Source organism: Protopterus annectens, chromosome 2.part0 (genome assembly GCF_019279795.1).
Source record: "Protopterus annectens isolate FY-2018-M chromosome 2.part0, PAN1.0, whole genome shotgun sequence".
NCBI classification, from domain to species: domain Eukaryota; kingdom Metazoa; phylum Chordata; order Ceratodontiformes; family Protopteridae; genus Protopterus; species Protopterus annectens.
In genome coordinates this window covers 1,342,984,650-1,343,006,010 of record NC_056728.1, presented here as the reverse complement: position 1 = coordinate 1,343,006,010, position 21,361 = coordinate 1,342,984,650, and the positions used below count along the sequence as shown (strand labels likewise).

Sequence of the window (21,361 nt, the reverse complement as noted above, 5' to 3'; positions counted from 1 at the left end):
TTATTTGTGCCATTTCACCCGTCTCCAGCGAGACCTTCTCAAAGAACTGGGTGATACCTTACAGGGCCCATCAGCTGCGGAGTCTCGGGAAAATATCAACTCCCAGCTGGGGACCCTGAACTCTATTGTCAACTCCTCCATGCGGCTCATTTCCTATGCAGCCGATGGAGCGAGTAGGGCTGCAGGCACGGGCGTTGCTCTAAGGAGACACGCCTGGATGCGGCTTTGCAATTTTGCTGACCCCTTTAAGGCGTCCTTCACTAGCACCCCTTTTGATGGTTCTGCCTTGTTTGGACCTCAAGTGAAGGATACATTGACCAGGTGCGAGCAGGAAGGCAAGACTCTCTCTGCCGTGGAAGTCTCTTTTTCTATCCCTTCTAGACCATACCCTAAGGGTCAGAAGAGTGGGAAAATGTGGTTCCACAAACCTCAGGGAGTACTGCCTGACGCACATGGTGAGCTTCCCTCCAGAGGCAGAGGAGGGAACAATAATAGACGCCACCCGAGGGGCAGGGGGGGGTCCGCAGAATCAGGGTAGCAGAGAACCCTTCTCTGACAAACCCTTCCAGCACCCCTGAGGAGCTGCCCAACTGTCCACCTTCTGAGGCAGTCGGGGGAAGACTATCGCTGTACCCAGAAGCCTGGCATTCCCTCACGCAAGACAAATGGGTACGGTCGATCATATCCGAGGGTGACAAAATTCCCTTTATTCACACCCCACAACAGCCAAAAGGGCCTCTTCCAGACGTTCCATCCAGTCTGAGGGATCAAGCAGCACTAGAAATTTCAAAGCTGCTAGAAAAAAGAGCCATCCAGCCAGTCCCAGCAGACCAGCAAAGATCTGGAGTCTACTCCAAGTTCTTTTTGGTACCAAAAAAGACAGAGGACTGGAGACCTATTTTGGATCTCAGCAGGCTGAACAAGTTTGTTCAAAGAACGAAATTCCGGATGGTCACGCTTCAGTCCATTTTACCCTTTCTGGGTCAGGACAATTGGATGGTGCTCTATAGACCTTCAGGACACGTACTATCATATCAAAATGAACAGGCGCTCCAGGAGGTTTCTCCGCTTCCGGCTGGGAGCCAGTCACTACCAATTCAGTGCCCTGCCCTTTGGCCTCACCACAGCCCCCAGGGTGTTTACCAAATGCATGGCAGTGGTTGCGGCTCACCTGAGACTACAAGGATTCCAGGCGTTTCCATACTTAGACGACTGGCTCCTTACTGCCACCACCAAGCGTCAGCTACTCCATTCCAGAGATTATACCCTCCAAATTTGCAACGAGCTAGGTATCTCTATAAACTCCGAAAAGTCTGCCTTGTCGCCTTGTCACTCTATTACCTTCATAGGCGCCGTTTTAAACACTGTGGAACTGTCAGCAAAACTGCCTGTACAAAGGATTTCAGACATTCACGATCATGTTCAAATCCTACTACGAGAGCAGAGTCCAGGCCAGATTCGTACTAAAAACCCTAGGTCTCATGGCAGCAGCCATCACATTACTCCCCCTAGCTCGCTTTCACATGCGGATCCTGCAATGGATGCTGCTTTCCCAGTGGTCCTTTCAACAGCTTCCAATGTTGCACAGCATTCTAATCACTCAGTCATGCAAAAGGCACCTTTCGTGGTGGATGGTCTCCCCTCAGGTTCTTCAGGGCAGACCTTTTGTCCTTCCTCCTCCTCCTGTTGCTACTGTGACAACGGATGCCTCCCTGATCGGGTGGGGGGGGAGCATTTTCAGGGCAGGACAGTCCAGGGCACATGGCAACCTTTCAAAGGCCACCTACACATAAATGTCTTGGAAATGAGAGTGGTACTTTTAGCGTTGCAGGCCCTTCAAGACTCTCTACCCACTGGGACTATTGCAATTCAGACAGACAATATGTCTGTAGTGTGGTACATCAAGCAGGGCGGAACCAGGTCCTACCCCCTATGTTGGGAAGCACTCAGACTTTGGCAGTGGGCGATCTCTTCTCAACGGTTTCTGGTAGCAACGCATCTCCCCGGGAAGTCCAACGTCATAGCGGACAGGCTGAGCAGAGCCATTCTCATGCCCCACGAGTGGTCTCTCAACCAGCTAGTAGCGGAAAAAATTTTCAGAAGGTGGGGTCAGCCTCGCTGCGATCTTTTTGCAACCCCTCAAAACAGCAAGTGCCAGGACTTCTTCACCCTCTTCCCTCTCCCAGGTCTCCCCCCCAGAGACACACTAGTCCACGATTGGCCCCGGGGTCTTCTGTATGCTCTCCCCCCCTTTCCCTTAATTACTCAATTAATCCAGAAAGCAACTGCTTTGAGATCCAGAATGATCCTTGTTGCCCCTTACTGGCCTCGACAAATTTGGTTTCCGTTCCTGCAACGTCATCTACTAGATCAGCCCTGGCATCTGGACCCAGCGCCAGATCTTCTGACACATCTGTCGGGTGGGCTGCATCAATCTCTTCAATCTCTCAACCTCACAGCTTGGTTGCTCCACTTCCAACCCTAGCCAGGCTTCCCTCAATCTCTCATTCAGTTTGTGACATCATCCTCGCTTCGCACAAGTCTACTACCAGAAAGACTTATGCTAGCAAATGGAAGCGTTTCTCTGTCTGGCCAGGGGAGAAACAAGTTGACCGTTTTACAGCTCCTGTCCATACAGTTTTAGAGTTTTTGGCAGAACTTTTTCAAATGGGTTCTTCTTCAGCCACCATCAGAGTTCAGCTGGCAGCTATTGCAAATTTTCATGTTGGATTGTCAGAGACCAGCATTATGTCACACAAACTTTGTAAAGCCTTTCTAAAAGGAACCCTCTTACTTAGTCCCCCGGTAAAAGATCCTCCCCCACCATGGGACCTAAATTTGCTGCTGTCATCTTTAATTCTCCCTCCCTTTGAGCCTGCGGCTTCCTGTTTGTTAAAGTTGCTCTCTTGGAAAACTCTGTTCTTAGTAGCCATCACTTCAGCGAGATGGGTATCGGAACTTCAAGCCCTTTGTGTTCGCCCTCCTTACCTTGTTTTTCACAAAGATAGAGTGTCACTTAAGACTAATCCGTCCTTTTTACCCAAAGTACTCTGAAAAAAATCTGAATCAGACCATCGATCTTCCTGTCTTCTTCCCACTTTATACCAATAGGTTTGAACGGAAGTTACGTTGTCTGGACATTCACCGTCAATTACGCTTCTACCTGGATAGAACCAAGCAGACGAGGAAATCAGAACAGCTGTTCCTGTCTTGCGCGGAAGGGAAGCAAGGCCTGCCAGTTTCCAAAGTAACCTTGTCCAGGTGGTTGACCTCTGTTATCATGTTAATTTACCAATTGAGGCATAAAATGCTCCCTATTAAGCCCAGAGCTCATTCAACCAGAGCATTAGCTTCTTCAGTAGCCTTTCAGGCAAGATTGCCAATGGATTCCATTTGTGCAGCGGCCACATGGGCCTCTCCTCATACCTTCATTTCTCATTACAAGCTGGACATGACCTCTAGAAGTCAGGCTGATTTTGGTTCCACTGTACTCAAGAGTCTGTTCCATTGAGCCACCCAGGACTAAGGTGCTAGGGACGCTGTCCCATCCAGCAAGAATGAAGCCGAGATTGACAATTTAATATTGAGAAGTTATGTACTTGCCATAACGTTCCATGTTAGTTGTCTTCTTCTCGCCTTCTTTCTTGCGTCCCTGGCAAGACCGAGAGTATCTTCTAAGATGTGTTATCACGAGAGTTATCTCCTTAGCTACGTCTCTTCCTTTTCTTGGTAACTCTAAGAATTTTATATATGTGTATATATATATATATATATATATAAGAGCTTAGATATATAGAGGTAGATGTGTATATATATATATATATATATATATATATATATATATATATATTCTCTGTCATGGTGGGGACATGTATGTCCATAGTGTTAGCTATCAAACGAGATCTGGGTATATGACGGCTAGCATTATGGGACATAGGATAGCCTTGAGCCGGTAAAAATAGCTCTTGAGCTTTAGTAATAGGCTGAGTCGGAGTCGAGGTTAGGCTCCGAACCCATCCAGCAAGAAAGAAGACAACTAACATGGAACGTTGTGGTAAGTACATAACTTCTCATTTCTTCCTGTCCTCTGCATATTGCTGTCACACCAACCACCTGCATGTTCTCTCTCATCACATCCATAAACCTTATCTTAGGCCTTCCTCTTTTCCTCTTACTTGGCATCTCCATCCTTAGCATCATTTTCCCAATATACCCAGTTTCCATCCTCAGCACATGTCCAAATCAACGCAATCTCACCTCTCTGACTTTGTCTCCAAACCGTCCAACCTAAGCTGACCGTCTAATATACTGATTCCTAATCGTGCCCATCCTTGTCACACCCAGTGCAAATCTTAACATCTTTAACTCTGCCACTTCCAGCTCTGACTCCTGTCTTTTTGTCAATGCCACCGTCTCCAACCCATACAGCATAGCTGGGCTCACTACCCTCTTGTAGACCTTCCCTTTCACTCTTACTGGTACCCGTCTGTCACAAATCACTCCTGATACTCTTCTCCACCCATTCCACTCTGCCTGTACTCTCTTCTTCACCTCTCTTCCACACACCATTACTCTGAACTGTTGATCCCAAGTACTTAAACTCATCCACCTTCGCCAACTCTACTCCCTGCATCCTTACCATTCCTCTATCCTCCCTCTTATTCACACACACATATTCTGTCTTAGTCCTGCTAACCTTCATTCCTCTCCTCTCTAGAGCATAACTCCACCTCTACAGGGTCTCCTCAACCTGGTCCCTACTCTCACTACAGATCACAATGCCATATGCAAACATCATAGTCCATGGGGCCTGCTGTCTGATCTTGTCTGTCAACCTGCCCATCACCATTGCAAATAAGAAAGGGCTCAGAGCTGATCCTTGATGTAATCCCACCTCCACCTTAAACGCAGCTGTCACTCCCACTGCAGACTTCACCACTGTCACACTATCCTCGTACATATCCTGTACCACTTATTTACTTCTCTGCCACTCCTGACTTCCTCATACAATACCACAGCTCCTCTCTAGGCATCCTATCATTTGCTTTCTGCAAGTCGACAAAGACACAATGCAACTCCTTCTGACCCTCTCTATATTTCTCCATCAGCACTCAGAGCAGATATCACATCTGTAGTGCTCCTTCCTGGCATGAAACCATACTGCTGATCATCACCTCCCCTCTTAACCTAGCTTCCATCATTCTTTCCCATAACTTCAAGCAGTGACTGATCATTTTTATCACTCTGTAGTTACTACAGCTGTGCACATGACCCTTATTCTTAAAAATAGGTACCAAAACACTTTTTCTCCACTCCTCAGGCATCCTCTGACTTTCCAAAATGTCATTAAACGGTCTGGTTAAAAACTCCACTGCCATTTCTCCTAAGCACCTCCATGCTTCCACTAGTATGTCATCTGGACTAACAGCCTTTCCATTCTTCATCCTCTACGTAGCTGTCCGTACTTCCTGCATGCTAATCTGTTTCACTTCCTGATTCATTATCCCAACATCATCCAACCTTCTCTCTCTCATTCTCTTCATTCATCAGCCCCTCAAAGTATTCTTTCCATCTGCTCAACACACTCTCCTCGCTTGTGAGTACGTTTCCCTCATTATCCTTTATCACCCTCACCTGCTGCACATCTTTCCCAGCTTGGTCCGTCTGTCTAGCCAGTCAGTACAGGTCCTTTTCTCCCTCTTTAGTGTCCAACCTTTCATACAGCTCTCCATATGTCTTATCCTTAGCCTTCACCATCTCTCTTTGCCATGCTCCTCATCTCCTTATACTTCTGTCTACTTTCTTCATCTGTTTGACAATCCCACTTCTTTGCCAACCTCTTCCTCTGTATACTCTCCTGTACTTCCTCATTCCAACACTAGGTCTCCTTGTCCTCCTTCCTCTGTCCAGATGTCACACCATGCACCTTTCTAGCTGTCTCCCTTACCATCTCTGCTGTAGTTACCCAGCTATTTGGTAACTCTTCACTACCCCCCCAGTGCCTGTTTTAACTCTTCCCTGAACTCCACCTCACAACCACCCTTTTTCAACTTCCACCATTTGATCCTTGGCACTGCTCTCACACTTGTCCTCCTCTTATTGATCACCAGCGTCATCCTACAGACCACTATTCTATGCTGCCTAACTACACTTTCCCCTGTCACCACTTTACAGTCTGCAATCTCCTTCAGACTGGCCCTCCTGCATAGGATATAATCCACCTGTGTGCATCTTCCTCCGCTCTTGTACATCACCCTATGCTCCTCCCTCTTCTTAAAATATGTATTCACCAGAACCATGTCCATCCTTTTTGCAGAATCCACTACCATCTGACCTGCATTCCTCTCCTTAACGCCATACCTGCCCATCACTTCCTCATTCCCCTTTGAAGTCCGTTCCAATCACCAGTCTCTCACCCTTGGGTACACTCACCACCATTTCATCCATCTCACTCCAAAATTTTTCTTTCTCATCTATTGCACACCCAACTTGTGGAGTGTATACACTGACAACATTCATCATTACACCATCAGTTTCCAGCGTCATAAACATTACTCTATCCGACACTCTTTTTTTCCTCCAAAACACTCTTGGCATACTGTTCCTTCAGGATAACCCCTACCCCATTTCTCCTCCCATTCACACCACGATATAACAATTTGAACCCGCCTCCTATACACCTGGCCTTACTCCCCTTCCATCTGGTCTCTTGCACACACAGTATATCAACTTTCCTTCTCTCCATCATATCAGCTGTCTCCCTATACCAGTCATACTGCCAACATTCAAAGTTATTACCCTCATTACTAACCTTCCTCCTCTCTACCTTCGGGCATGCCGTCCCCCTCTTCTTCTCCCAACAGTAGTCCAATTTTCGCCAGCACCCTGTTGGCTAACAGTACTGGTGGCGGTCGTTGTTAACCCGGGCCTCGACCGATCCGGTATGGAAATCTGTACTGCTGTCCGCATATGTTATTTGGCAGACGTTTTACACCGGATGCCCTTCCTGACGCAACCTTCCCCATTTATCCAGGCTTGGGACCGGCACGAAGATATACACTAGCTTGTGCATCCCCAGTGGCTGGGTTAAAGGCAAAAAACAATACTACCTCCATCTCCAAAATGACTGCAACCACAACCCCAAAGAATTCTGGAATTCAGTCTCTACTCTTCTAAACCCCAGCACCAAAAGCAACCTTTGCCCAAACCCTGACAAAACCCCAGGTGAATTATTTTCCCTCTTTAATTCCTACTTTATAGAAACTATATCCAAACTTGCTTCCACCTTTCCTCAAACTACTCACAACAGCAACCCTATAACAACACACCACTCCTCAGCAAACCTTTCTTCCCAGACTTTCACTTTCTCTCCTATTCCTATTTCCACTATTACTAAACTCCTGCTAAAACATAAACCTAGTAGCAATGCCCCTGAATGCCTACAGATTTTAGCCAAATCCATCAGCTACCCCATAAGTATTCTCATAAACAGATCTAGCCAAGAATTTTATGTACCATCCATCTGGAAGAAAGCCTACATCATACCCTTACACAAAGGAGGCAGTATTTAAGAAATCTCAAATTTACGCACCATAGCCATACTATCCCCTATCTCTAAAATAATGAAAAAATGTATTCAAATGCAACTTATGAATTATCTATTCCAAAACCAACAACTCTCCCCAACTCAGCATGGCTTTTGTCCTGGCCATAGCACTATAACTGCTCTCCTATCATTCCTAGACGCTGTTAACCACAATCAATGATGGTAAACTTGTTTCTGCACTTTTCCTTGATCTGTCTAAGGCTTTTGACACTCTCTCTCTCATTCTCTCCTTCTTTTCAAGCTGTCACACCTATGCTTGTCCACTGCCATCCTTAATTGGTTTACCAGTTACCTCAAAAACAGACAACAATCCACCACATGGTTACACTCCTCCTCACTACTTCCACCAGAGTTCCCCAAGAGTCCATTTTAGGACCCCTTCTGTTCAGTATTTTCATTAACAACTTTCACTCTGCTCTTACTCATGGATCTGTAGTTCAAGATGCAGATGACTCGACTATTATCCGCTCTGGTACCAATGAAAGTAAACTTCTGACCACCACCCAAAACGCTTTCTCTATTACTGAAACCTGGATGACAAATAACCACCTTGCCCTTAACCCAAATAAAATCAAACTCCTGCTCTTTGTGCCTAATGAAACTGCCACTATTAATAAATCAGAATTCATCATTTATTCCTCTAACAAGACTGCCTTAGAGATAGTTTCCCATACCAAGTTACTTGGCGTTATCATAGATGAAAACAACATTTGACCAACACATCCACAACAACATAAAAAAAAAAACCTCACCAAAAACTTGGTACCCTTTACTGACATAAACACTTTCTAAACTACTCTACTAGAAAAACACTTGCCCTAACTTTTCTCCTACCTTCTCTCCTCCATGGTGCCCCCATTCAAACAAACATCCAATCCTCATTAAAAACTAAAATGGATAGCTGCTATAACAAAATTGCTAAGTTTGTGACTAGTGCAAAATATTCTTCCCATCACTGCCACTCATTACAATCCTTGAACTGGCTAGAACTTCCACAACACCTCACATACATGCAACTGTCTACAGTGCACAAACTTATCTGTAAACCCATTGAATGCCCAGCCCTTGCCTCACTTCTGACTCATTATCAACCAAACTGACTGCTAAGACCTAAAAATCAATCTCTTCACCAAGTAAAGAGACCGAAACTCCTTGCAGGTCAGTATCTCTACTCTTTCACTGTAGCTAAACTCTGGAATGCCCTTTCTCCTCTTCTCGGGACTATTAATAGTGCCCCCTTATTCAAAAAATCACTTTACCAATATCTCTGTCTTCTCAATTACCAATATCTCTGTCTTCTCAATGGCTCTGCCCATGTATCATGCCCAATTCTTCTATAACCTGATTTCCTGGCTCAACTCTCTGATACTCATACTCTTCATCACGCTTCCTAATTGTCACCCTTGAAAAGCACAGTGTACCTCTTCTTGCTTCATGTGGTATAAGAAAAGTTTGTATAGTTATCCCCTCTTAGGAATATTCTATAGTTAATCACATTGCCTACTATGAACAACAAAACTGTGCAAGTGTAAATTATTTGCCTTCTGTTAAACTGTGTATATACTGAATACCTTGCTATGTATCAAAGTTTACTTTCATAACTTACACAATTGTTCACTGTTACTCCTGTAAATTGATGTATGCTGTAAATAACTTTTCAAACAAATTCCATTATCTTGTATATTGTTTTGGAGCTTTTCTCCCCGGGCCTCCACTGAAAATGGGCTCACACCAGCCCAGTGGACTTTCCTGGTTAACAAAAGCAAATTAATGAATAAATAAATAAATTTATTGGTGCTTCAGCTTTCCTGCTTTAAAAGTTGCTTTTGCACATTTATCAAGACCAAATGACATTCTTATATCATCTGAAAAAGTTTTGACCACTTGCAGTTGTGCTTTCAGTTCTTTATCTGATTAACTATACAGTTTTTAATCATTCACAAAAATTACATGATAAGTCTTTATACTTTGCTGTTTTCTGAGAGCCAAATTATAGCCATGACCTAAACCGTTAAGTAGACAGCTTAATGGGTTAAGGGCAAGTCAGAAGGGCAGCAGTGACAGAGTCACCCTGGGATATCCCCCTTTGAATTTTTATCCTTGGAATAATAATTTGTTCTTTATCGTGGCTTAACTGAAAAGTGGTTTGCCACTGTTTCATTGTTGCTGTAATGTAATCTAACAGCATCACATCTTGTACATTTTTGAGCACTCTCTTATCCATAAATGTGGGATACTGTAAAATCCTTTTTTGTAGTCTATCCATGGCATCTTAGATTCTTCCTATTTTTACAATTCTCCATTATTCTTTAACAACAAATGATTCTTTGTTCCATGTGACTTTCTGTTATTGCCCTTTTGTTGTATCGCCATGGTTGAGTTTTATTCTAAGTGACTATAAGCTCTGTCAGCATTAATTCCAGTGTATAGTTTGAGTCCTCTGAAGGCAAGATATTGGTATATAGATTTTAGGATAGCTTGCAGGTTCGCTCTTAAGTAGGGGCATTGTTTTTCCTGTTAACCAGGTTGGTGTCTGTTCGGGGTGCACATACAAGTAGTTCTTATTCTTGGATAAATCTTCATGTAAAGATGTTAATACTTTGAGCCAGAAGTTAGGTACTCCATCTGGGCCTGGTGTTTTCCAATTAGGAGCTTTCCTTAGCTTTGTTTCAATCTCTTTGGCCACTGCTTCATCCCATTTCATATCATTTACATTTGAACTTCTTCTTTGCTCTTTTACTACTTCTGTCCATTTTGCATCTTTGCTCCACAGGATCTTCATAGATATTTCTCCAAAAGTGTATCTATTTCTTTTTTTTTGTGGTGTTTCAATTCCTTTTGCCTTGTTTCCCAATTATCTATAATTATTTTTGGGATCATCAGTAAATTGCTTATTTTGTACTTTTCCTTTATATTTATCTGCATATCTTCTAGGCTTTTCTGACTTTGCTGATATTTTTAGCTTATTAGAATAGTGCATGATAGATCCTGATCTGATACTTTGCATTGGTTTTATCACCTCTATCTTTTTGAGTATTTTATTATCTGTTCTCTCTTCTGTAGTCTTCTAACAGTAGCACTTCTTGTCTTAATTGCTTTATAGTTTTATCTGTTTGATACTTCCATGACAACATTTGATTTCTCCCCTTCCTTTTCCTTACTGCCATGTGTTTTTGTGGTAAGACTATCTGTTAATTTAGCTGCAGAGTAGTATATCCTTTTTACTTCTGTTATATCCTTTGAATCTCTGTGAACAGTCTTAATTACTGTGTTCATTTGTTTTTATCAAATTTCTAACTTTTTGGGTTTTATTGACTTTCTGTAGTCTGTTTCTTTCATTGATGTTAATATATCTGTCATCTGTATTAAATCAAGCAACTGTTCTCTTAGATCACTTTCCTCTAAACTCAGAGCAGATTTTGTTCTCCATTTCCTGCAGGCATTCTACATAAAGTTCCATAGCATCTTCCTGTGCCACATTCCCTTCAGTTTTATCCTGTGTCATCCATTACTCATTCATATGAGAATGCACTGGCCTATCACTTCACAACATTGACTGTGTCAGAGTTGCCCCAGTTTCCTGTTAATTCTCTTGCTGTGTAACTCCACCTGAACCTCTGTACTAATTTCCTTTGGAAGGCTCCAAAGTATCTTAATATGGCAACTGATCAGATGTTTCCTCCTCTATTGGTTTCTCTCTAATTTGGAGATCTATTTCTCTATCCTGCTCTGATGTTATCAAAGTTAGATTTTCCAAACTTAATCCTTCACTTCACAGGTGTTCCACAACTTCAACTTCTATTTTTTTTTTAACTTCTACTTTACTAATCTTCTGTTCTACATTTCCTCTTTGTGATTTTATTTTTGTATTGTGAAATTTTCTGTATCTAGATGCCTTTGCCTGTATTTCTTTTCGAGTATCTTTGGGGCTGCTTTTTTGTATGAATTAATTTGACTTTCTACTTTGCATAAATATTGCACCATTTCAGATCTTTGTTTCTTTCCCATGTCCACATTTCTTTTTATATCTTTAAAAAAATCTCTAGATTTTGTTCTTTATATTTTCACACTTTCATCATCATCATAGGTGAGTACTAGGCTAATGGCCCTAGAGCCAACGTAAGCCTAGCCCAAGGACATACCCAGACGTCCTGTTGCCGGATGTTAGTTCCCTGTACCCCTATCAAGCAAGGCTGTTGAAATTATCCCTGGGGTGAATTTCCAGTTACCCATACACTCATCAAGATTTTTCCTGAAGAGAGCCAGTGAGGTACTCTGTTTGACATGAATGGGGGGTTTATTCCAGAGTATGGTTAGGAACCTGTCCCTCCAGCAGGTTCTATTTATCATGGTGATGAGGTTGAGGTCCTTTGACCATGTGGTGTGGAGGGACAGAGTCTTTTTCAGATGAAGTATGTCTAGTAACCCTTTGTATCCATAAAGTAGAAGAAAGTATTCTAAGGACTAAGTCAGTACTGGAATGGAGGAAGATTTGCCGATAGGGATGACTGCAAGTAGTGGTACAGAAAACAGGCAAGAGGGAGATGGAATTTACTGGAGAAAACTGGCAAAGGAACTGTGATTTTGGGAGCAAATAACTAGTCAAGAAAGGTAATACAGTGGGATAATTCCAAGAAGACATTTGGACTGCAGGCTAGACACTGCACTCCCCACCAGGAATTGATATCAATGTATACACGAAGAGAAAAGCACAGGGGAATCTTAAGCAAAAGATCGACTCTGGTACAGTTTTTTGCTAAACCTACAACAGAAGTGGCTGTTAAAAAAGGGATAATTGGTAAGGCAAACTATTGCATGATAAATATAAGAATCAATCAGAAGAGGTTTGAAAAGATTTGGAAGATGTTATTTACAAGGGAACGATAGCAGGGCAAATGTATGCCTCTCCAAGTATTCAACAAAGTCCAGAAGGTTGAAGATTTTTTGCTTAGAAGTGTTTGCATAAATATTTTATACTCCAACCACACTTCAAAGAATTTTCCTCAGGTAGATGACAAATGCTGGAAGTGTGATGGGGAAGAAAGAGAACTGAAAACAATCTTTTGGGAGTATAATGAGTTGGTAGATTTTAAAAATGCCCTACAGACTACTCTTTCAGAAATACTGGGTGAGCAAATGGGTGTAATTAAAGAAAATACTATTTTGACAGGATCGGAATTACCTAAACATAGTAAGGTTTTACATTTATTTCTGTTGGCTGCCAAAAAAGCAGCTACTAGAAAATGGAAGTCAAAGTATACAGCAACTGCATCTGAAGTATTGAATATTGTAAAAGATATAAAGGAAAAGAAAGAGGGATCTTTAGAAAGGGGAAGGAGCAAGTTGCATAGAAATAAATGCAAACAATGAGAATACATGCAGAGTAATGTTCAAGAGAAGGAGGTGTGCAGTTTGAGAGAAGGCAGAAATTGAGCAGTTTATGTAATGTTTGACTAATAAGTTATAGAAAAAAATATATGTGATATATAACATATGAAAATGGCAAAATGTTGATATGGTTTGTTTTCTTTTGTATTAAAACATGTTTGCCAATGTCTTAAGTGATTATTTAATAAAGGTGTTAAGAAAACAAGTGGAAGTGGGATATATTCCAACAGCTATAATGTTGAAAGGAAATATAGGTGCTTAGCTAGACATCAAAATATGTCAAGTGTGGAACTGTTTAAACAAGGGTACCTTTAGAATTCCAGATATCCCATTTTGGACAATGATTTGAGTCCAAATGGAGTCCCAAAGAGCACAGATTTTTTTTTTAAGATTAATTTAGAGATGATTGGATCGGAATCAGATAGACAGTTCACTTAGCTCCTGCTTTTGTGGCCAGCAAATTACTTTTGAAAAGAATTGCTGTTTGGTTATGAGCAAATCATCAACCTACATCGTGATTTTGATGTTTGCAAAATCATGAAACTTGCAACCAATAGGGGCGAGTGTAAAAAATTTCCCAGTACTGAACACTTGGGAACTCCAGAGTTGATATATTTCTGGATTATTGTTAGAATTAGAAATTTCTACTGCGTTTACACAAACACATACGTTTGAAAGCAGATCAAAAGCATTAAACCTGATCAAAACCTAGTGAGGTGAGATACTGCATCAGGAGAGTGGTTAACCAGATCAAAAGCTTTCTGTTGCAGTGTATTAAAAAAAAAGCTTCACTGTGCTATTTGCCATGCACGCCCTTCAGCATGCAGTTAGGAAACAGATGTCAGTCACAGTATTGTGACCACTTCTAAAGCCATTCTGGTTCTTACTTGGAATGTCATGCTTGTTTAGCAAGTCAGTGGTAATCTCTACACCCAGAAATCTTTACAGTATGCATCCCTTCAATTATGACAATTAAACAGGAGTTAGACTTGATTCTAAAAAGGTAAAGATGTTCAGCAGAACACCTCTGATAAATTACAAATGTTCATCGTGTTTCACTGTTGCAGTCATTACACTTGGGTTATCCTGCTGGCAGGCGACCCATAGTCGGCCCGAGTTCCAAAGTCTTGGTCCGGCGTCAGTTGCTGTCACCTCTTCCCGTCAGTGCGCCAGGGGTATAAAAGTTGCAACCGACGCCATTTTCTTCTGTCTTTCTTGCCACGTGGTGCCCGAAGCATAAGCAGTTCGCAAGTGCCAGTCGACCGACTCCTGAGATTTTCAAAATTGAATTTCAGAACCGAAGTCTTCAATAAAGCTAAGTACCCCGTTGGGGAAACTTCTACTTGCTCCAGACCGATGTCAGTAAAAGTTAATAATTGTATTTCCTGTGGGAAGCAAATACCTCATAAGGACTTCCACTCTTACTGCATTCCTTGCTTAGGCCCTGACCACGACGTCACTAGTTGTCGGTTTTGTGCTAGATTTAATAAACGCACTGTTAAATGTCAGTTTGATTTTGCTTTACATTATTTTGGACGAAGATTTAATTACATAATGCTGTCGGAACAACCGATGACTGGAATGTATAAAAAACGCAAAGACAAAGAAAAAGACAGGCAATCGAGGTGCAAAACTGACGAAGCCTCTTCTAGGCCAGTTGCCAGTTCGCCGGTTCTCAGTGAGGCGCTTTCGCAGCCCCTGACACCCGCTGCCTCAGAGCCACAGGCCTCAACCGACAGCCACGTGGAGACACCGAGGCCTGTGGAAACTCAAGGTATTGGGCCTACGGAAAATATACCCTCAAATGGGTCTGGAGCCGCTGAGCAGGCACCGGCTTCTGAGGGTGTTTTCAGACCTTCACAGCTTACAATTAAAGCTACTACAGCAGCAAAGGCAAAGTCAAAAACTCCATTAAAGACAAAGAAACAAGTGCAGCATTCTCCAGAACAGCCATCCATGCCTAAGAAACAGATGCTCACAATGGCCGAAGACCTTATTACTTTAATCAGGGGCTCCCATCCCCCTCCTGACAAAAGGCCTAGGCAAGACACTGATTATGATTCCTCTGATCAGGTTTCCATTTCTTCTGATCCTTCCTCTGACCAGGGCTATTCTCTCCCTCCCTATGAGGACTCTGATGCTGAAGAGTCCATTCTTTCAGCCTCACCGCCTGAGGATTACTCTTTTGGGGAAACCCTGCACACCATGAGGGAACACTTCCATTGGGAGAGCCAGGATTACTCAGAATCCAAGAAAAGGCTCAGAGAGTTCCTTCTATTGCCTCAGCACCGGCCCTTGGCTATCCCCCCTGTGCTTGATATTGTTGATGTTTTTTCTGAATCCAGTCTGTCTCCAGATTCTTTACCCCCCTACACCAGTAAAGCCAGACAGGGACCCCCCCCTGCACCAGTAAAGCCAGACAGGTACTACAGGGTCCCTGACTCTCATAAATTTCTTTACAAAAACCCCGCTACGGACCCAGAAACTATTTCTCAGGGTCCAAAAGGTGTTAAAGCTTCCACTGCCAAAAATCCTGTCCCCTCAGATAGGGATTCCAGAGCTCTGGACAGATGGGGAAAAAAAGTTTACACTTCTGCTACTTTGGCTGTAAGAGCTTTAAACTGTCAGTTTCACATGCTTAAATATCAGCAGTATCTCATGTCATTGTTAAAGTAGAAAATGGTTACAAATACAGAAGGTCCTGACTGTAAAGAAATGCAGGATTTATTGCATGCAGTTGAACAAGTGGGAAAGCATACTCTGCAGTGTGGTTTTGATTCATTAGAGGCTTCTTGTAGAGCTGCAGTTACAGGCTCAGTTATTCGAAGACATGCTTGGTTGAAAGAACAAAGTTTACCTGACCATGTTAAAATGAAATTATTGGATTCTCCATTACAGCATGATACTTTGTTTGGTGTTAAGGCAGAAGAGGTTTTAAAGAAAATGGGGGATAAAGCAAAGTCAATGCAAACTGTGAAAGATTTCGTACAGGTTCAGCCACCTAGATTTAGCAGGAACTGGCCTTCCTAAAAATTGGTCCTTTCCAGTGTCATACAGGCCACAAAGAGGCAGATACAGACGCCCAAGAGGCAGATCTCAGCCCCAAGGCTCCTACAGACCTAAACAATGGGGTTCTTCAGCCCCCAAAGGAGGAGAAGACAAATCACAATCTTATAGAAAACAGTCACAATGACTTCCCTCTGCTAATGCCAAGCACTTACCAGTTGACAGCACCCCTAGGGGGAAAGCTAGCACTTTTCTCAAAAAATTGGCACATGATCACCCAAGACCAATGGGTGTTGAATGTAGTTTCTCAAGGGTACAGGTTCCACTTCCACACGCTTCCAAAACCAAGAGGTATGCCAAACCTGCCTCAAAACCAATGGGCAGAGTCACAAAAACAGATTGCAGCTCTTATGGATATGGGAGCTATTCAAAATGTTCCACAAGAAGAACAAGGCCAAGGATTTTACTCACAACTTTTCCTAGTACCCAGAAAGGACAAAGCATGGAGACCAATACTGGACCTGTCAATCCTAAATACGTTCCTGGATGTTCCAAAATTCAAAATGTTAACACTACACCAACTCTTGCTCATGCTGGGCAAAGAGGCTTGGCTAGTTACTTTGGATCTCAAGGAGGCATACCTGCACGTCCCAATCAGACAATCGTGCAGAAGATACCTCAGATTTATAGCAGGCTCAATGCATTATCAATTATCTGCACTGCCCTTTGGCTTATCTAATGCGCCCAGGGTCTTCACAAAATGCCTGCCACCAGTAATTGCATTTTGCAGGCAAAAAGGAATTCAAATATATCCCTACTTGGATGACTGCCTTATTCAAGCAGAGAGCAAGGACATTCTTCTAAAGCACCTGGAGTTTGTAAAAAGATTACTAATTTGCCTAGGGTACACAGTAAAAGAAAACAAATCAAAACTAGTGCCCTCTCAATTCCTGGGTGCAAGGTTGAATACAGCTACCCAGATTGCTTATCTCACACCAGACAAACAATGGCAACGGACTCATTACTTTCAAATGATGGCAACAAAGACCCAGCTCCCTGCAAGAAAAATTCTGCAGGCCCTGGGCTTCATGGCATCTTGCATTCTACTAATTCCATATGCCAAACTGCATATGAGGAAACTACAATGGTATCTAAAAAGTGTTTGGGCTCAGCATTGTCACAGCTTAGAGACAATCATAACCTTGATTCCCTGCCTACAACAGGAGTTTCGATGGTGGTCACAGGCCTGTCACCACAACAAGGGACAGCCTTTCACCTTACCTACAGCTAGGCAGACACTAACAACGGATGCATCGGATTATGCCTGGGGAGCACATACGACAGGAAAATGTATTCAGGGCACGTGGCTCAAAGAACAACTGCATCTTCACATCAATCAGAAAGAGATGCTAGCTGTACAGAATGCCCTGACAGCCTTCAAGGACCTAATACATCCAGGACAATTATTAATTAAGACGGACAATACCACAGTTATGTGGTACATAAACAAGCAAGGGGGCACACATTCCTACCCCTTATGCAGACAAGCCATGACTTTGTGGAACACAGCACTGACTTAACAGGTACATCTGCAAGTACGATTCCTGCCAGGAACAAAAAATGCACTGGCAGACGAACTAAGCAGAAATCTCATGGATCCTCACGAATGGAAGCTAAATCCACAAGTATTCAACATGATAACAAGGGAATTGGGGATGCCCAGACATAGATCTATTTGCCTCCCCTCATAATTGCCAATTACAGAAATTTTGCACAAGGACCTATCACTCTCAAGCATGGAAAGTGGATGCTCTATCTTTCAATTGGAAAAATCTGACAGTCTATGCCTTCCCTCCGATGCCTCTTCTCACCAAGGTGCTTCTAAAAGTCAGACAAGTGAGGCCAAAAATGATCCTGATTGCACCAGACTGGGCACGCCAGCACTGGTACCCAATCCTAAAGATTTTGTCCCAAGGCCTGCCTTGGCCTCTACCTCAAATCCCTCATCTTCTGACACAGCAAAACAATCAGGTTCTGCACAGTCAACTCAGAACCTTAAACCTGGCAGCATGGCAGATAATGTAGCCACTCAGACTGCACCTCTCTCTAAAGCTGTTATGGATGTAATTTTGGAAGCCAGGAGACCCAGCACTAGGAAATCTTATGCGGAAAAATGGAAGAGATTCTGTGCTTGGAACCAGGCACAAGGCCTTGACCCACTGGTCCCCAATATGCCTCAGATTTTATAATACCTGACTGAGATGTTGAACAAAGGCCTATCTTTTTCTTCTATTAAAATCCATGCCTCTGCCATTTCAGCTCATTACAATACGGATCCTCCTATTTTTTCACATCCTCTACTACGACAGTACCTCAGAGGGGCAAAGAATATAAGACCCCCCCCCCCCCAGGAGAGCACCAGTACCTACTTGGGACCTCAATTTTATTTTAGAAAAACTAACACCGCCTCCTTTTGAACCAGCCAACACAGCTGATCTGAAATTCTTGTCATGGAAAACTGCTCTGCTCCTAGCAATAACTTCAGCAAGAAGAGTTTCAGAGTTACAAGCATTGATGGCTGTGGAACCTTTCCTCATTTTTCACCAGGACAGGGTTTTTCTAAGGACGAACCCAACATTCATGCCAAAAGTGGTCTCCAATGTGGCCTTAAACCAAACTATTAATTTGCCTACTTTCTACCCAAATCCCCAGAATAAAGGGGAAAGACTTCTGCACTCTTTGGATATTCACAGGCAGCTACAATTTTACTTGGACAAAACAAAAGCTTTCAGAAAAACTGAGCAACTGTTTGTAGCATATGCTGCAGGATCACACGGAAAACCTATTACAAAGCAGACAATCTCCAAATAAATAGGACACTGCATCCGCTTCTGTTGTGCACAACATGGCAAATCTGTGCCTAAGAGCATTAGGCCTCATTCTACCAGAGCAGCAGCCACAGCAGCTTTCCTCAGAGGGGTACCAACCAAAGACATTTTAGAAGCTGCAACCTGGAGCTCAGTGCACACTTTCACCAAGCACTACCACTTACCTCTCTACTCTAAATCCAGAGCAGGCTTTGCCACTGCAGTTCTGCAGGACTTTTTAGCCTTGCCAAATCCAATCTAGACCCAGCCACCCTGCCTAAGCTTTGGGATTCTACCCAAGTGTAATGACTGCAACAGTGAAACACTATGAACATAGTACAGTTGTGTACCTACCATAAATGTAGATGTTCAAGTGTATTCACTGTTGCATTCCTGGTTACCCACCCACCATCCCCCCTCTTTGCTGGGACTATTCTGTATTTCTCAACTCTATGCAACCTATGTGGTGTATTTGCTTTTAGAAGAAGAAAATGTTTTTAGTGATATATGCATGGTTGTTTGGCATATTTTTATCTTTACAGCCTTCATATCTGGGGGCAGCTGACATCTGGGGCAAGAAAAACTGAAGAAAATGGCGTCGGTTGCAACTTTTATACCCCTGGCGCACTGACATCAGGGAAGAGGCGACAGCAACCGATGCCGTACCAAGACTTTGGAACTCGGGCCGACTACGGGTCGCCTGCCAGCAGGATAACCCAAGTGTAATGACTGCAACATTGAATACATTCGAACATCTACATTTATGGTAGGTACACAACTGTACTTTCTGTGAATCTCAAAGTTAGCAAAGCATAGATGTATTTTTTTATGATTTATTCCCATAATTAATTTAAAAAAACAAGTATGAAATCTTTAAAAAAAAAAACAATAAAAACTGTGGCTGATACTTGAAAATTATGAGCTACCACAAACACTGAAATTCCCTCTGCAGGTAAAAGTAGTCTAAATTCTGTACGAATGTACTGAAAACTGTCAGTGTTATCAGACAATAATAGTCAAATACCAGACTAATGTAAGAAGATTTTCACTATGTTCCCTAAAATTTCAACATGATTTTTATTGCGTTAATGCATCAATGCAAACAGTGAAATTTTCCAAGTGTGGTATAAAAGGCAAGTCTGCAAAGCTAGTGCAAAATGAAATACAAGGACGCATTTTAGCTGAAATAGCTGAATTCAAGAGGTGGTCCAAAGAAGTTTCCAGTGTTGAACTAATGGCTGAGAAGTTGAAAACTGTCAAAAGATACACAGGTGGAACATTTTCATGTCTTGCACAAAATCTGATCTCAGAAATTGAGAAAGTACAGTTCTAAAAGGACTTACCATAACAGTAGATGTCCTGCTTCTCACTGTTGCTGTATTCTTTACTCATAGGAATTTACTGCCAAGGATAGCTGAATGTCCTGCCAGCATACCAAAGCCTTATCTTTCTGGTGTAGTCCATCAGACATATGTATCTTACATCCTGGATGTAGTACTTAAGTATAGTATCAACACCTAATCTACAGAACTATACTGCCCCAGAAGAAGCAGGGCAACCACAGAGTTAAAGGTTGATCATGAGCATCCAGGAAGGGAAGAAAAAAAGTGACCCCTTAGTCAGAAGAAAAGTAACAGAAAAGAAAACTGGTGGAAGGAGTGAGGGACAGAATACTGCAATGGCGAGAAGTAGGGTATCTACTGTTATGGTAAAATCTTCAAAACCTTTATTAGGTCCTTCCTGTCACTGCTGAATTACTCTTTACAGACAGGACAGAGTACAAAATCTGTTGGAAAGGATGAGAGGAGGAATATGAGTCACAGAGGAGTTTTCCAAAAATCCATGTAAGATGGCCCTGACAAAACCCGCTCTGGCTCTACAGACGACATCCAAATTGTTATAATTATTAAAGGTATATACAGAGGCTCGAGTAGCAACTTTCACATGGATCTAGTACCCAAACCCTTGAGAGAGAAAAAAAAAAAGTACCATAAGAGGCCACAGCCCTGGTAAAATGAGAACAAACTGAAGAAGAAAGCTGCTTGCTATGAAAATAGCAAAAAGAAAGGGCCTCTGAAATACAGGAGGAGATTGTTTGCTTAGAAACACCCAAACCCAATTTCCTGGGACGAAAGGAAACAAAAAGGTTTCCCAGCATCTTCAGTTTTGCCTAGATAATACCAGAGTTTTCTATGCAAATCCAAAGTTTGAAGGATCCTCTCAATATCGTTCTGTGGTAAAGGGAAAAAGGAAGGAAGATAACTGTTTGATTTAACGACAAATTATCAACCAGCAAAACCACAAAGCAAAAAAATATATATATATATATATCCATGACGAAACCAGTGATATGCAAAAAATTAAACAGGACTTAGTAAGATCCACACAGCGGTTTTAATACAAATTGCTCTAGCGCCTTGGCTACTCGCCCTTCTTGGAGTTAAGACACAAGTTAATATAATCTTAAATAGTACAAATAGTTACATCAGTTAAT

The 21,361-nt window shown here is 42.4% G+C and overlaps 1 protein-coding gene across 1 annotated transcript in view; it reads left to right on the top strand.

The window, feature by feature from the left end:
• Nucleotides 1-21,361, top strand: part of NPHP3 (nephrocystin 3) — a gene marked incomplete at its 5' end in the record, with an annotated part of 1,580,737 nt that overhangs the window by 908,095 nt on the left and 651,281 nt on the right. The window contains 2 exons of the mRNA XM_044060401.1: nt 2,946-2,949; nt 14,871-14,907. Of these exons, the coding sequence (XP_043916336.1) occupies nt 2,946-2,949; nt 14,871-14,907 (41 nt within the window). The remainder of the gene's footprint in view (nt 1-2,945; nt 2,950-14,870; nt 14,908-21,361) is intronic.